Here is a 16398-nt window from a genome sequence, read left to right as displayed (position 1 = left end):
GATCCGATCAGATCTATACTAGCGTCCCCAGCAGTTTAGGGTTCCCAAAAACGCAGTGTTAGTGGGATCAGCCCAGATACCTGCTAGCACCTGCATTTTGCCCCTCCGCCTGGCCCAGCCCAGCCCACCCAAGTGTAGTATCGATCGATCACTGACACTTACAAAACACTAAACGCATAACTGCAGCGTTCGCAGAGTCAGGCCTGATCCCTGCGATCTCTAACAGTTTTTTTGGTAGCGTTTTGGTGAACTGGCAAGCACCAGCGGCCTAGTACACCCCGGTCATAGTCAAACCAGCACTGCAGTAACACTTGATGACGTGGTGAGTCCCATAAGTGCAGTTCAAGCTGGCGAGGTGGCAAGCACAAGTAGTGTCCCGCTGCCACCAAGAAGAAGACAAACAGGCCTGTCGTGCCCATAATGCCCTTCCTGCTGCATTCACCAATCCTAATTGGGAACCCACCACTTCTGCAGCGCCCGTACTTCCCCCATTCACATCTCCAACCAAATGCAGTCGGCTGCATGAGAGGCATTTTCTTTATGTCCTCCCGAGTACCCCTACCCAAGGAACCCCCCCAAAAAAGATGTTGTGTCTGCAGCAAGCGCGGATATAGGCGTGACACCCGCTATTATTGTCCCTCCTGTCCTGACAATCCTGGTCTTTGCATTGGTGAATGTTTTGAACGCTACCATGCATTAGTTGAGTATTAGCGTAGGGCACAGCATTGCACAGACTAGGCACATTTTCACAGGGTCTCCCAAGATGCCATCGCATTTTTAGAGACCCGAACCTGGAACCGGTTACAGTTATAAAAGTTAGTTACAAAAAAAAGTGTAAAAAAAAAAAAAAAATATATAAAATAAAAAAAAAATAGTTGTTGTTTTATTGTTCTCTCTCTCTCTATTCTCTCTCTATTGTTCTGCTCTTTTTTACTGTATTCTATTCTGCAATGTTTTATTGTTATTATGTTTTATCATGTTTACTTTTCAGGTATGCAATTTTTTATACTTTACCGTTTACTGTGTTTTATTGTACACCATTTTTTTGTCTTCAGGTACGCCATTCACGACTTTGGTTATACCAGAATGATGCCTGCAGGTTTAGGTATCATCTTGGTATCATTCTTTTCAGCCAGCGGTCGGCTTTCATGTAAAAGCAATCCTAGCGGCTAATTAGCCTCCAGACTGCTTTTACAAGCAGTGGGAGGAATGCCCCCCCCCACCGTCTTCCGTGTTTTTCTCTGGCTCTCCTGTCTCAACAGGGAACCTGAGAATGCAGCCGGTGATTCAGCCAGCTGACCATAGAGCTGATCAGAGACCAGAGAGGCTCCAAACATCTCTATGGCCTAAGAAATCGGAAGCTACGAGCATTTCATGACTTAGATTTCGCCGGATGTAAACAGCGCCATTGGGAAATTGGGAAAGCATTTTATCACACCGATCTTGGTGTGGTCAGATGCTTTAAGGGCAGAGGAGAGATCTAATTTTTTAAAAAAAGAGTACCTGTCACTACCTATTGCTATCATAGGGGATATTTACATTCCCTGAGATAACAATAAAAATGATTAAAAAAAATAAATGAAAGGAACAGTTTAAAAATAAGATAAAAAAGCAAAAAAAAAAAAAAAAAAAAAAAAAAAAGCACCCTTGTCCTCCCCTGCTCTCGCGCAAAGGCGAACGCAAGCGTCGGTCTGGCGTCAAATGTAAACAGCAATTGCACCATGCATGTGAGGTGTCACCGCGAACGTCAGATCGAGGGCAGTAATTTTAGCAGTAGACCTCCTCTGTAAATCTAAAGAGGTAACCTGTAAAGGCTTTTAAATGCTTCTGAAAATGTATTTAGTTTGTCGCCACTGCACGTTTGTGCGCAATTTTAAAGCATGTCATGTTTGGTATCCATGTACTCGGCCTAAGATCATATTTTTTATTTCATCAAACATTTGGGCAATATAGTGTGTTTTAGTGCATTAAAATTTAAAAAAGTGTGTTTTTTCCCCGAAAAATGCGTTTGAAAAATCGCTGCGCAAATACTGTGTGAAAAAAAAAATGAAACACCCACCATTTTAATCTGTAGGGCATTTGCTTTAAAAAAATATATAATGTTTGGGGGTTCAAAGTAATTTTCTTGCAAAAAAAAATAATTTTTTCATGTAAACAAAAAGTGTCAGAAAGGGCTTTGTCTTCAAGTGGTTAGAAGAGTGGGTGATGTGTGACATAAGCTTCTAATTGTTGTGCATAAAATGCCAGGACAGTTCAAAACCCCCCCAAATGACCCCATTTTGTAAAGTAGACACCCCAAGCTATTTGCTGAGAGTCGTGTCGAGTCCATTAAATATTTTATATTGTGACACAAGTTGCGGGAAAGAGACACATTTTTTTTTTTTTTTGCACAAAGTTGTCACTAAATGATATATTGCTCAAACATGCCATGGGAATATGTGAAATTACACCCCAAAATACATTCTGTTGCTTCTCCTGAGTATGGGGATACCACATGTGTGAGACTTTTTGGGAGCCTAGCCGCGTACGGGACCCCGAAAACCAAGCACTGCCTTCAGGCTTTCTAAGGGCGTAAATTTTTGATTTCACTCTTCACTGCCTATCACAGTTTCGGAGGCCATGGAATGCCCAGGTGGCACAAAACCCCCCCAAATGACCCCATTTTGGAAAGTAGACACCCCAAGCTATTTGCTGAGAGGTATAGTGAGTATTTTGCAGACCTCACTTTTTGTCACAAAGTTTTGAAAATTGAAAAAAGAAAAAAAAAGTTTTTTCTTGTCTTTCTTCATTTTCAAAAACAAATGAGAGCTGCAAAATACTCACCATGCCTCTCAGCAAATAGCTTGGGGTGTCTACTTTCCAAAATGGGGACATTTGGGGGGGGGGGGGGGTTGTGCCACCTGGGCATTCCATGGCCTCCGAAACTGTGATGGGCAGTGAAGAGTGAAATCAAAAATTTACACCCTTAGAAATCCTGAAGGCGGTGATTGGTTTTCGGGGTCCCGTACGCAGCTAGGCTCCCAAAAAGTCCCACACATGTGGTATCCCCATACTCAGGAGAAGCAGCTAAATGTATTTTGGGGTGCAATTCCACATATGCCCATGGCCTGTGTGAGCAATATATCATTTAGTGACAACTTTTTGTAATTTTTTTTTTTTTTTTGTCAACAACTTATGTCAAAATATAAAAAATTCCATGGACTCAACATGCCTCTCAGAAAATAGCTTGGGGTGTCTACTTTCCAAAATGGGGTCATTTGGGGGGGTTTTGTGCCATCTGGGCATTTTATGGCCTTCAAAACTGTGATAGGTAGTGACGAGTGAAATCAAAAATTTACACCCTTAGAAATCCTGAAGGCGGTGATTGGTTTTCGGGGCCCCGTACGCGGCTAAGCTCCCAAAAAGTCCCACACATGTGGTATCCCTGTACTCAGGAGAAGCAGCTGAATGTATTTTGGGGTGCAATTCCACATATGCCCATGGCCTGTGTGAGCAATATATCATTTAGTGACAACTTTTTGTAATTTTTTTTTTTTTTTTGTCATTATTCAATCACTTGGGACAAAAAAAATTAATATTCAATGGGCTCAACATGCCTCTCAGCAATTTCCTTGGGGTGTCTACTTTCCAAAATGGGGTCATTTGTGAGGGGGTTTGTACTGCCCTGCCATTTTAGCACCTCAAGAAATGACATAGGCAGTCATAAACTAAAAGCTGTGTAAATTCCAGAAAATGTACCCTAGCTTGTAGATGGTATAACTTTTGCGCAAACCAATAAATATACACTTATTGACATTTTTTTTACCAAAGACATGTGGCCAAATACATTTTGGCCTAAATGTATGACTAAAATTGAGTTTATTGGATTTTTTTTATAACAAAAAGTAAATAATATCATTTTTTTTCAAAATGTTCAGTCTTTTTCCGTTTATAGCGCAAAAAATAAAAAACGCAGAGGTGATCAAATACCATCAAAAGAAAGCTCTATTTGTGGGAAGAAAAGGACGCAAATTTTGTTTGGGTACAGCATTGCATGACCGCGCAATTAGCAGTTAAATCAACACAGTGCCAAATTGGAAAAAGTCCTCTGGTCTTTAGGCAGCCAAATGGCCTGGGGCTGAAGTGGTTAAGCACACATTTAAACCCTTTATCACCTTAGATGTTAACCCCTTCCTGCCCAGTGTCAGTAGTATAGTGACAGTGCATATTATTAATAATTAAAATAATATTTAAAGAAACAGGTGCGCTAATCTAGAAGAATATTCACAGTGCAAAAATACACATGACAAAAATGTAAGGGCATAAAGTCCACTCCTGCAAAAATAAGTGTATAAAAATAAATAAAAAAATTTGATGAAATGACTCATAAAGTGAAAAATATATACGATTCAGTTCATAAAAGGTGCATAAAAAATTGTGCATACAAAGATGTGCGTAAAAAATGTCCAACTGGCAAACCCTTATACAAAAGGGAACTAAGTGAACCAAATATGTGAAAAACTTCTGTGCCCTTCAAGGGAATTGGGTGAACCAAATATAAGGGAATTTCAGTGCTCTTCAAAACACAAAGACTTTAACATCCCATCATCACATAGATTCACTTCTTACCAGATAGCAGTAATTTCAAGTGTTGGATAATAATCCCACCATGCTCCAACGGACTGGGCTGTAAAAATGAACCAAATTCCAGATAGCAGCGATATCAGACACTGGACGATGATCCCATCAGGCTCCAACACCTTAAGCTGTAAAAGTGGACCTGGTTTTTCAGTGGACGCAGGAATCACTGTATCTCTGGAAAAGCTGAAATCCAATCTGGCAGCTCAAGGATAAATCCCAGAGCATAATGGAAGAAGAGGATAGCCTTGTAGTGCAATATGTTTCAACAAAGGAGTTTATTAAAACAGCATACTAAAAGCTTACATCAAGGCAACCAAACATCAGCAAAAATAAATGCACATAAAAAACAGAGAGGTGGTTTATGTTTATTTGTGTATATTATTAGCACTGATCACTGTAATAATGTCACTGGTGATTTCAGTGGGAGCTAGTCAGTTCCCCCAGCTTCAGTTAGTGTCAGATTTCACGCTGTACTATCACAGTCCCGTTATAAGTCGCTGATTGCCGCCAATGAGGTATAAAAAACAAAAAAAATTCCAGTGTTTTATACTATAGTTTGTAGATGATGTAACTTTCACACAAACCAATCAGAATACACTTATTGGGATTTTTTTTAAATAAAGACACGTAGCAGAATACATTTTGGCCAAATTTATTCTGAGATTTGATTTTTTAATTTTTTATGGTATATGTTTTATAGCAGAAAGTAAAAAATGTCTTTTTTTTCAAAATTGTCGGTCTTTTTTCATTTATATAATAAACAATAAAAAAAACAGGTGGTCAAATACCATTCTATTTGTGTAAAAAAAAATGATATACATTTTGTTTGAGTGCAGCATTGCATAACCGCGCAATTGTCAGTTAAAGTACTGCAGTGCTGCATAGTAAAAAATGCCCTGGTCATGGAGGGGGAAAAATCTTTCAGAGCTGAAGTGGGTAAATATTGATATTTTCACTGAAAAGCACCATTGTGGATAACTTTTTGAACTGTCAGCAAAAATTTGGCTCTGTCAGTAAATTTGTTGTGTTGTGTCCAAAAATTTCACTTTGAGAGGCTGGCAACCCTGGGAGGAATAATATTTAAAACTAGAAGTAATCTGTTTGCATTTCTGTAAGTAAACAGGATTTTTTGGAGACAGCATAACCTAGCAGTGGGATCATCCTTTTTTGTGAGCAGCTTTTGAAATTGAACTTTCCTCATCATAGTAATTATAGAATTTTGTGTAAATTGTCATTGTTCCATTGTGTCCGCGTTACATTCTACAGAGACAGAACCACAGATGCGTTAGTACTACATTAACATTACAGCAAGGTTCAAAATGACAACATTTTCCATAGAGAGGGAGGCAAGATCATGCTGTGGCACTTGAGTGTTAAAATAGAAAGAGTTCACAAAGTCACAAAGTCTAACTTTATTGAACGGATAGTAAATGTTAGACAAGGAATCCCAGCGGACATGTTTGATAACTGTAAAGTAAAATAGTATAAAAGAACGGTTGTGTCTGTGAAAGCTTTATAGCCTGAAAGAAAAAGCAGATCGTTCTCATGTCCTCTTTTTTTCACCAAAATAGGGCACTGGACAGTGACAGCCTATAATAGATATGTATGGCCTTAAGGGGGGCATCTCATGGTTGCACAACCCTTGCTACTCCTTTTTAGCAGGCTTATTTTGGGAGTCTGGGTTTTATGTAGCAAACATGGCTTTAGTTCATGGGCTTTATCTGTATCTCTGTGCAGACTGAAGGCTGAGAATTTGATCTTCTAAAAAACTGTACTATTTGTTATGAGTGCAAGTAATATGATTTAAAGGGTCAGTTCACTGAAAAAATAAATAAAAAAATAAAAATGTGTGAGATGGACATCCATCTCACAGCAGTCATCTACTACATTGTGTATATACAGTGTATATATACAGTGTATATATATATATATATATATATATATATATATATATATATATATATATATATATATATATATATATATATATATATATATACAGTATCTCACAAAAGTGAGTACACCCCTCACATTTCTGTAAATATTTTATTATACCTTTTCATGTGACAACACTGAAGAAATGACACTTTGCTACAATGTAAAGTAGTGAATGTACAGCTTGTATAACAGTGTAAATTTGCTATCCCCTCAAAATAACTCGACACACAGCCATTAATGTCTAAACCGCTGGCAACAAAAGTGAGTACACCCCTAAATGAAAATGTCCAAATTTTGCCCAAAGTGTCAATATTTTGTGTGGCCACCATTATTTTCCAGCACTGCTTTAACCCTCTTGGGCATGAAGTTCACCAGAGCTTCACAGGTTGCCACTGGAGTCCTCTTCCACTCCTCCATGACGACATCATAGAGCTAGTGGATGTTGGAGACCTTGCTCTCCTCCACCCTCCATTTGAGGATGCCCCACAGATGCTCAATAGGGTTTAGGTCTGGAGACATGCTTGGCCAGTCCATCACCTTTACCCTCAGCTTCTTAGCAAGGCAGTGGTCATCTTGGAGGGGTGTTTGGGGTCATTATCATGTTGGAATACTGCCCTGTGGCCAGGTATCCGAAGGGAGGGGATCATGCTCTGCTTCAGTATGTCACAGTACATGTTGGCATTCATGGTTCCTTCAATGAACTGGAGCTCCCCAGTGCCAGCAGCACTCATGCAGCCCCAGACCATGACACTCCCACCACCATTCTTGACTGTAGGCAAGACACACTTGTCTTTGTACTCCTCATCTGGTTGCCGCCACACACGCTTGACACCATCTGAACCAAATAAGTTTATCTTGGTCTCATCAGAACACAGGACGTGGTTCCAGTAATCCATGTCCTTAGTCTGCTTGTCTTCAGCAAACTGTTTGCGGGCTTTCTTGTGCATCATCTTTAGAAGAGGCTTCCTTCTGGGACAACAGCCATGCAGACCAATTTGATGCAGTGTGCAGCGTATGGTCTGAGCACTGACAGGCTGACCCCCCCACCCCTTCAACCTCTGCAGCAATGCTGGCAGCACTCATACATCTATTTCCCAAAGACAACCTCTGAATATGATGCTGAGCATGTGCACGCAACATCTTTGGTCGACCATGGCGAGGCCTGTTCTGAGTGGAACCTGTCCTGTTAAAGCGCTGTATGGTCTTGGTCACCGTGCTACAGCTCAGTTTCAGGGTCTTTGCAATCTTCTTATAGCCTAGGCCATCTTTATGTAGAGCAACAATTATTTTTTTTCAGATCCTCAGAGAGTTCTTTGCCATAAGGTGCCATGTTGAACTTCCAGTGACCAGTATGAGAGAATGAGAGCGATAAAACCAAATTTAACACACCTGCTCCCCATTCTCTCTCTGAGAATCTGAAAAAAAGATTTGTTGCCCTAAATAAAGATGGCCTTTTCTATAAGAAGATTGCCAAGACCCTGAAACTGAGCTGCAGCATGGTGGCCAAGACCATACAGCGGTTTAACAGGGCAGGTTCCACTCAGAACAGGCCTCGCCATGGTCGACCAAAGAAGTTGAGTGCACATTCTCAGCATCATATCCAGAGGTTGTCTTTTGGAAATAGACATATGAATGCTGCCAGAATTGCTGCAGAGGTTGAAGGCTTGGTGGGTCAGCCTGTCAGTGCTCAGACAATACACACTGCATCAAATTGGTCTGCATGGCTGTCATCCTAGAAGGAAGCCTATTCTAAAGATGATGCACAAGAAAGCCTCCAAGACAAGCAGACTAAGAACATGGATTACTGGAACCATGTCCTGTAGTCTGATGAGAACAAGATAAACTTGTTTGGTTCAGATTGGTATCCAGCGTATGTGGCGGCAACCAGGTGAGGAGTACAAAGACAAGTGTGTCTTTCATACAGTCAAGGAGTGTCATGGTCTGGGGCTGCATGAGTGCTGCTGGCACTGGGGAGCTACAGTTCATTGTGGGAACCATGAATGCCGACATGTACTGTGACATACTGAAGCAGAGCATGACCCCCTCCCTTCTGAGACTGGGCCGCAGGGCAATATTCCAACATGATAACATCAACTAACACACCGCCAAGATGACCACTGCCTTGCTAAAGAAGCTGAGGGTAAAGGTGATGGACTGGCCAGGCATGTCTCCAGACCTAAGCCCTATTGAACATCTGTTGGTCATCCTCAAACGGGAGGTGGAGGAGCGCAAGGTCTCTAACATTCACTATCTCCGTGATGTCATCATGGAGGAGTGGAAGAGGACTCCAGTGGCAACCTGTGAAGCTCTGGTGAACTCCATGCCCAAGAAGGTTAAGGCAGTGCTGGAAAATAATGGTGGCCACACAAAATATTGACACTTTGGGCCCAATATGGACATTTTCACTTAGGGGTGTACTCACTTTTGTTGCCAGCGGTTTAGACATTAATGGCTGTGTGTTGAGTTATTTTGAGGGGACAGCAAATTCACACTGTTATACAAACTGTATACTCACTACTTTAAATTGTAGCAAAGTGTGATTTCTTCAGTGTTGTCACATGAAAAGGTATAATAAAATATTTAAAAAAATGTGAGGGGTGTACTCACTTTTGTGCGATACTGTGTGTGTGTGTATATATATTATATATATATATATACTGTGTATATATATATATATATATATATATATATATATATATATATATATATATATATATATATATCCATATATATATATATAAAATGTATTTATTTATTTTTTACTCCATTCTGATACGTGCTTAGCAGAGTGCTTTTGGGCTTTGTGGAATATCATAACTTTCTTGAATCCAAACTTCTTGGTCCCTCTATTGTATGTAATTTTTGTCCTTACCTTAGGACCTTAGGTCCGACAATATGTATGAATATTGTAGTGTTTACCTACCAAGATGTATTGTGTTTGTTTCTGGCTGCCCTGAGAGAATCTTGGAGGCTAACACTGCTGTCCTTTCAGCATATGAAGAAAATGCTTTCTGTTTTTTTTCTTTGATCTCCGTGATTGGAGAACTTGTTTTGAGTCAGTGAAACGAAACAACTAGCATTTTCAAAAGGAGATCAGCAAGGACAGTCTTGTATTTCTCTTAAGGCTTGTCTACTTTAACTTTCGGTTTAGAAGACTATAGACCTTTGGGGACAGCCTGACATTTAGGTATAATCTAATCAATGGAAGAGGTCTTGTTGACTAGATGAATAAACTTGAATATCGAGGTCTTTTGAGCATTCACGTTTCTACCTATTGGGGAGGAAAGGGAAGGGAGCATAGAGGAGCCACTACCAGCACCAACCTATCTCCAGGAGAACAATAGGGATAGGGCAAAATGATCTCCCCAATACAGTCAATTGTTCTCCATGCAACATGACCCACTGGCTTTGTCTGCCTATATAATCTAGTATTCTCATTCTGTCTGTGGCCTGCTTTAGATGCCATCTTATTTCAAACAGTACCTTAAATCCCTCAAGAGCAAGGCCCTCCTAAACCTTTTGTTTTTGAATTGCATTGTAACTGTACTGTTTCTCTTTATATTGTAAAATGCTTCATGAACCGGTTAGAGCTATATAAATCTTGTCATATAATAATAATGATAAAGGAATAGTAGTGAGGTTGCACAGAACAACCAATCCATTGTCTATATTCAAAGAGAATCAGTCACCAAAACCCTTCTGTAATAGTGTTAATCTTTGTTACAACAGGGTTTCTTTTCCGTTCATGAATTACTGTTTATTATTTCTTGTATTCACCTACCATCTGAGCAGAAGTGTCAGTATGGGTCTTATCACTTTGCCTGCTGTTAGGAAAACTGAAGGCTTTGTTAATTGGCAGTTTTACTTCCTTCTGGCAGCCCTTACAAAGTATTAGGTCAGGCAGGGGATAGGTGAGCCTACTTGGGGGATTTATGGCTTTACATTGGACTATTGTCTATGCTGTAACAAGAAGACACTACAAGTAACAGCACACAAACCATCTATAAAAGGCAGAATTGCACTATTATAACATGTTAATGGTTGAGAGTTAGGTTATTTAAAATGCTTGTTCCTGACAGTTCTCTTTAATGCCTTTAACCAGAATTGTGGTGCAGTTTGTCTACCGTTGGCATGAATATCAAATTGTCTAACAAGCTTTAGTGTGTTCTCAACTCAGAAAAACATTGTAGTAAAACTTAAATTACTTGAACTATAGGCAAAACTTTTTTTTTTTCAATTTTGGATAGAGTAAGGCTGGGTGCACACTATTGCGAATTGGATGCGGATTTTACCGCATCCAATTCACATAGCAGGAGATTGTGACCGGCTCTCCATGGAGCCGGTTCACACATCTCCGGAGCAGCTCCAGTGCGAAAACGCACAGGAGTCCTGTGCGTTTTTGGTTTGTTTCAGGTCCAAATATAGCCAAAAATTTGGGCTGAAATTGGACCTCAACCGGTGAATGGAGAGGCACCAAACTCCTCCTGTGAGCTGCTACTCGCTCTAGTGTGAACCCAGCCTTAGGGAGGGGTATAACTACTGTCATTTTTTTTTTGTTGCCATCTCTGGCCCATTGGGCAGATTTCCATTCACTTCCTGTCCCATAGCCAAAAGAAGAAGTGAGAGGAAATCCCTGCAATTTAAGAGAATCTCTTGGGGCTCCCCGGGTCATCAGACCTAGTGTCCTCATTGGAAGATTTCTTCTCTATTCCTGTTCTAGGGACAACCTAAAATTTGGATTTTCTTTTACTTTCACTTTCAATGATAATGGTTAATAGGACAAATAGAGAGGGTTAAAACCTGACAGGTATTCTAATCCATTTCCACTCTGTCTAAAACAAAAAAAGAAAAAAAAGAAGAGTTTTCCTTTAGTTATGCTAGTTATACTTAATTAACTCTATTTTTTTTTAATAGGTGTTCCTTCTGGACCTCGTAATGTTATCTCTATAGTGAATGAGACGTCGATCACATTGGAGTGGCACCCCCCACGTGAAACTGGAGGCAGGGACGATGTCACCTACAACATTATCTGCAAGAAGTGTCGCTCTGATCGGAGGAGTTGCTCGCGGTGCGATGATAATGTAGATTTTGTTCCCCGACAAATGGGGCTCACAGACACTCGTGTCTTCATCAGCAATTTATGGGCCCACACACCATATACGTTTGAGATCCAGGCTGTGAATGGAGTGACCAATAAAAGCCCATTCCCTCCCCAACATGTGTCCGTCAATATAACCACTAACCAAGCAGGTGAGTCCCTTTGCTATATTCTGTTTTACTTTTCACAAAAGGCTAGCGCTGATTATATATATATTTTCTTATCTAAAGAGCCTAAAATATAAAAAAGCCTATTGCCGGACAATAGCAAAAAGCTCATACAATGTGTGATTTATGGCTTAATATCAACTGTTAAATTAAATACCAAAAGGTCAGTGGCTGTTTTTGTAAGCTTGTTCACATAAGTGCAGTAATAATATCTTAGCTTCATAAACCTATGAACTTGGGTTGCTTACACATGCGGTAGGCATTAAAGAGAGCAGAACGCCGTGTATATAATGGTAGGGACTAGCGGTGACATGGCAGGTTTGGAAAGTGATAGCTATAAAATGTAATGCTTAATGACGCTAAGAAGATTGTTTCCTTTTATTTATATACTTTTAAGTGTGAGCCTCCATGAAGTGAATGCTTTTACTGAGGGCATCATCAGAATGGTTACTGTGTATGTAGGACAACAAAACACAATTCTTCCACTACTGTTTGGTCCTGTCCTTAGTCCATGAAATAATATGTTGTCCATGCCATGCTTATTTTTCCCAGATTCCTGCTGGGATTAAGTTGTTCATGTACTAGCAAATACAGGTTTATTTAAAAACAGCCACAAACAGCAAAAAATCATAACAAACCTTGAATTTGAAGATATTATCCTCACTGTCAACTGTATATTAAATGTTCGGAAGATCCATATGTATATATCTATTAAAGCCTGCTTCACACCTATACCTTGGAGTAATGTAACACACGGTAATGCATAGTACTTTGTGCATTGTGTTGCTATTCAATATCAGTGAAGGCATTTATTTTGGCAAGCATGCAGAATTGGATAAACTAAGAGTAAAAGAAGGGCACAAATACTTGTCTTTCCTGGGGAAAATGAAGAGTCCCTATAGTAGTGCTCCAAATGTCACCAAAACAGTTGGTTTTAGGCCATGTAATCTCAGTTGATGGGGAGGATGATCAGTTTTTAAACAATGACTGATTCTCCCCTTTGGCAGTGATCATATGACCAAAGGCCTAAGCTATTGGTCAAGTGGTCAGCCCTGGAGGGAGTCTGGACCAGCATTTTTGTCAGGAAAAGTTTGCTTGCCATTTTATTACCCTATTCTAGAGAATAACTTAGCATTAAAGGAGAAGTACAGAATGTCAGGGAAAAAAAAAATACATATTCACCTATATGGCTGCAGCACCGGCTTTATGCTGCAGCTGTCCCAGGCCTGCTCTAAGACCAAGAACAGTGCGATCACATGACTGCTGATCACTCAGTTCTCTGTCTTCACTGAGCAGGGGCAGGAGTGGCAGAAACTAGAAGAAATGGCCGCACACCACTGTAGATCAAAATCTTCTTTTTTGGACATCCCAAAAATTACAGGCATCAGAATGCTGGGTAGACGTGTTTCACACGCTTCACGTGCACTTCGTCATTACACAGATATGTCTGCAAAACAGTTCTTATATAGTCCCAAATATAACAGGGGTCACCAGATGCTAATTGCAGACTTCCTGTTGCATAAACCTCACATGTGAAAGAGAGACCCATGAATATATAATTGTATATATCACATATAAACAAAAGAAAAACAAATCTTTCACATGTGAGGTTTATGCAACAGGAAGTCTGCAATTAGCACCTGGTGACACCTGTCGAATGTTGTTAGGCTATTTAATCTTTTAAAGCATTGCACAAACTGTTGGCGCTATATAAATCTTGTATTATAATAATAATATGTTCTCTCTAGGTCAAATGTTTATTGTTCATACAGGCTAGAGTGAATCAGGGAAATACCACTTTATGGGCACTAGATGGAGCTGATAAATACTTGTTTCATATGATCATACACTCCATCCAATGCATTATTTTCCTGATTCATTCTATAAAGAAATTTTAATGTGGCGAGAAAATAGCCTAGTAATATTTGGTCTTGTCCCTATTCACATACAGTTTTACAGAGCAAATAGCTCTGCAAAGTTTATATATAGATGTACAGTGGGGACGGAAAGTATTCAGACCCCCTTAAAATTTTCACTCTTTGTTATATTGCAGCCATTTGCTAAAATCATTTAAGTTCATTTTTTTCCTCATTAATGTACACACAGCACCCCATATTGACAGAAAAACACAGAATTGTTGACATTTTTGCAGATTTATTAAAAAAGAAAAACTGAAATATCACACTGTCCTAAGTATTCAGACCCTTTGCTTAGTATTTAGTAGAAGCACCCTTTTGATCTAATACAGCCATGAGTCTTTTTGGGAGAGATGCAACAAGTTTTTCACACCTGGATTTGGGGATCCTCTGCCATTCCTCCTTGCAGATCCTCTCCAGTTCTGTCAGGTTGGATGGTAAACGTTGGTGGACAGCCATTTTTAGGTCTCTCCAGAGATGCTCAATTGGGTTTAAGTCAGGGCTCTGGTTGGGCCATTCAGGAACAGCCACTGAGTTGTTGTGAAGCCACTCCTTCGTTATTTTAGCTGTGTGCTTAGGGTCATTGTCTTGTGGGTAATTAAACGTTCGGCCCAGTCTGAGGTCCTTAGCACTCTGGAGAAAGTTTTCTTCCAGGATATCCCTGTACTTGGCCTCATTCATCTTTCCCTCGATTGCAATGAGTCGTCCTGTCCCTGCAGCTGAAAAACACCCCCACAGCATGATGCTGCCACCACCATGCTTCACTGTTGGGACTGTATTGGACAGGTGATGAGCAGTGCCTGGTTTTCTCCACACATACCGCTTAGAATTAAGGCCAAAAAGTTCTATCTTGGTCTCATCAGACCAGAGAATCTTATTTCTCACCATCTTGGAGTCCTTCAGCTGTTTTTTAGCAAACTCCATGCGGGCTTTCATGTGTCTTGCACTGAGGAGAGGCTTCTGTCGGGCCACTCTGCCATAAAGCCCCGACTGGTGGAGGGCTGCAGTGATGGTTGACTTTCTGCAACTTTCTCCCATCTCCCGACTGCATCTCTGGAGCTCAGCCACAGTGATCTTTGGGTTCTTCTTTACCTCTCTCTTCTCCCCCCGATAGGTCGGTTTGGCCGGATGGCCAGCTCTAGGAAGGGTTCTGGTTGTCCCAAATGTCTTCCATTTAAGGATTATGGAGGCCACTGTGCTCTTAGGAACCTTAAGTGCAGCAGAATTTTTTTTGTAGCCTTGGCCTGATCCGTGACTGTTCTTGAATGTCCCAGCCAGAGCCCTGACTTAAACCCAATTGAGCATCTCTGGAGAGACCTAAAAATGGCTGTCCACCAACGTTTACCATCAAACCTGACAGAACTGGAGAGGATCTGCAAGGAGGAATGGCAGAGGATCCCCAAATCCAGGTGTGAAAAACTTATTGCATCTTTCCCAAAAAGACTCATGGGTGTATTAGATTAAAAGGGTGCTTCTACTAAATACTGAGCAAAGGGTCTGAATACTTAGGACCATGTGATATTTCAGTTTTTCTTTTTTTAATAACTTTGCAAAAATGTCAACAATTCTGTGTTTTTCTGTCAATATGGGGTGCTGTGTGTCCATTAATGAGGAAAAAAAAAATAACTTAAATGATTTTAGCAAATGGCTGCAATATAACAAAGAGTGAAAAATTTAAGGGGGTCCGAATACTTTCCGCCCCCTCTGTATATATATATATATATATATATATATATATATATATATATATACACACCTACGTATGTGTATAGGAGCTGGAAGGGCACAATAAGTAGAGAATTCTGAAATTGGTAAGAAAGGTAAGTAATCTAAATAAGAGAATATAGGAGCTGTCATTGCTCTTATGTGGGCTCCATTGCCCTCTTCTGTTTTTTGCTTCACTGATATAAAATAGGTATATGCAAATCAGGTATCCCTACACTTCACTGGCTGCATGCTTGCGGAATGTAAGAAAGCCAGGACGAGGATTACAGCCCCAAAGTCATTTAAAAACAAGTCAGTAATGATGTCACCCTCCATATCTTATCCTCTCAGGTTCACTTTAATTGAGAAAATGAACAGCAAATGGCTGCAGGTATAAGGGTGAGCTTGTGTTTTATATAATTCATTGTGTGTGTTAAACCCACACTTAATTTATATAGTCTCTAGTAACTGCATTAAACTCTCATCAGGTAATTGACAGGTTTTGAGTGATTATGAATATGTGACTGTTGTTGGATTCTGGCCAGAGATCTGCGTAGAGCCCAGAGAAGCTCAAAGCGATGAAGCACGTGTCTTCTCCGCTCTCCTTCACCTTCAGCCTATCAGCTGCTTATCTCCCCCGTCATGTTTTTCAGTCCAGCATCCATCCATATTATCTAGGACTTTGTCGTCTCTTCATATTTTTTATTTGTGTCACATACATAACTGCTTTCAATATCCATTAATACACATGCATTTATCAGGAGCAGTCAAAGCACCTCAGTGTTGCCATTTATCTGTTTTATATCATGAAACTGCAGATTGTAAGCTTCATTCTAGACATCCATTTCTGTTTTAACTCTTGTCTGTCCTCAGACTGTCCATTTCATTTAAGATCATCATGCCTGTCTAATGTCCTTCCCGCTCGATGTCTAGGATGATGTAATACAAATCTAAT

At 40.1% G+C, this 16398-nt stretch overlaps 1 protein-coding gene across 4 annotated transcripts in view; it reads left to right on the top strand.

Annotated features, from left to right (window-relative positions):
• EPHB1 (EPH receptor B1) overlaps nucleotides 1-16398 on the top strand; it is a 453260-nt gene that overhangs the window by 324316 nt on the left and 112546 nt on the right. For all 4 annotated transcript variants that reach the window (XM_073625512.1, XM_073625507.1, XM_073625511.1 and 1 more), the window contains exon 5: nucleotides 11473-11808. In XM_073625512.1, the coding sequence (XP_073481613.1) occupies nucleotides 11473-11808 (336 nt within the window). The remainder of the gene's footprint in view (nucleotides 1-11472; nucleotides 11809-16398) is intronic.

Source organism: Aquarana catesbeiana, linkage group LG04, assembly GCF_042186555.1.
Source record: "Aquarana catesbeiana isolate 2022-GZ linkage group LG04, ASM4218655v1, whole genome shotgun sequence".
Lineage (NCBI taxonomy): Eukaryota > Metazoa > Chordata > Amphibia > Anura > Ranidae > Aquarana > Aquarana catesbeiana.
Note: the sequence above shows the minus strand (reverse complement) of the source record. Positions and strands in the feature narration are given on the sequence as shown.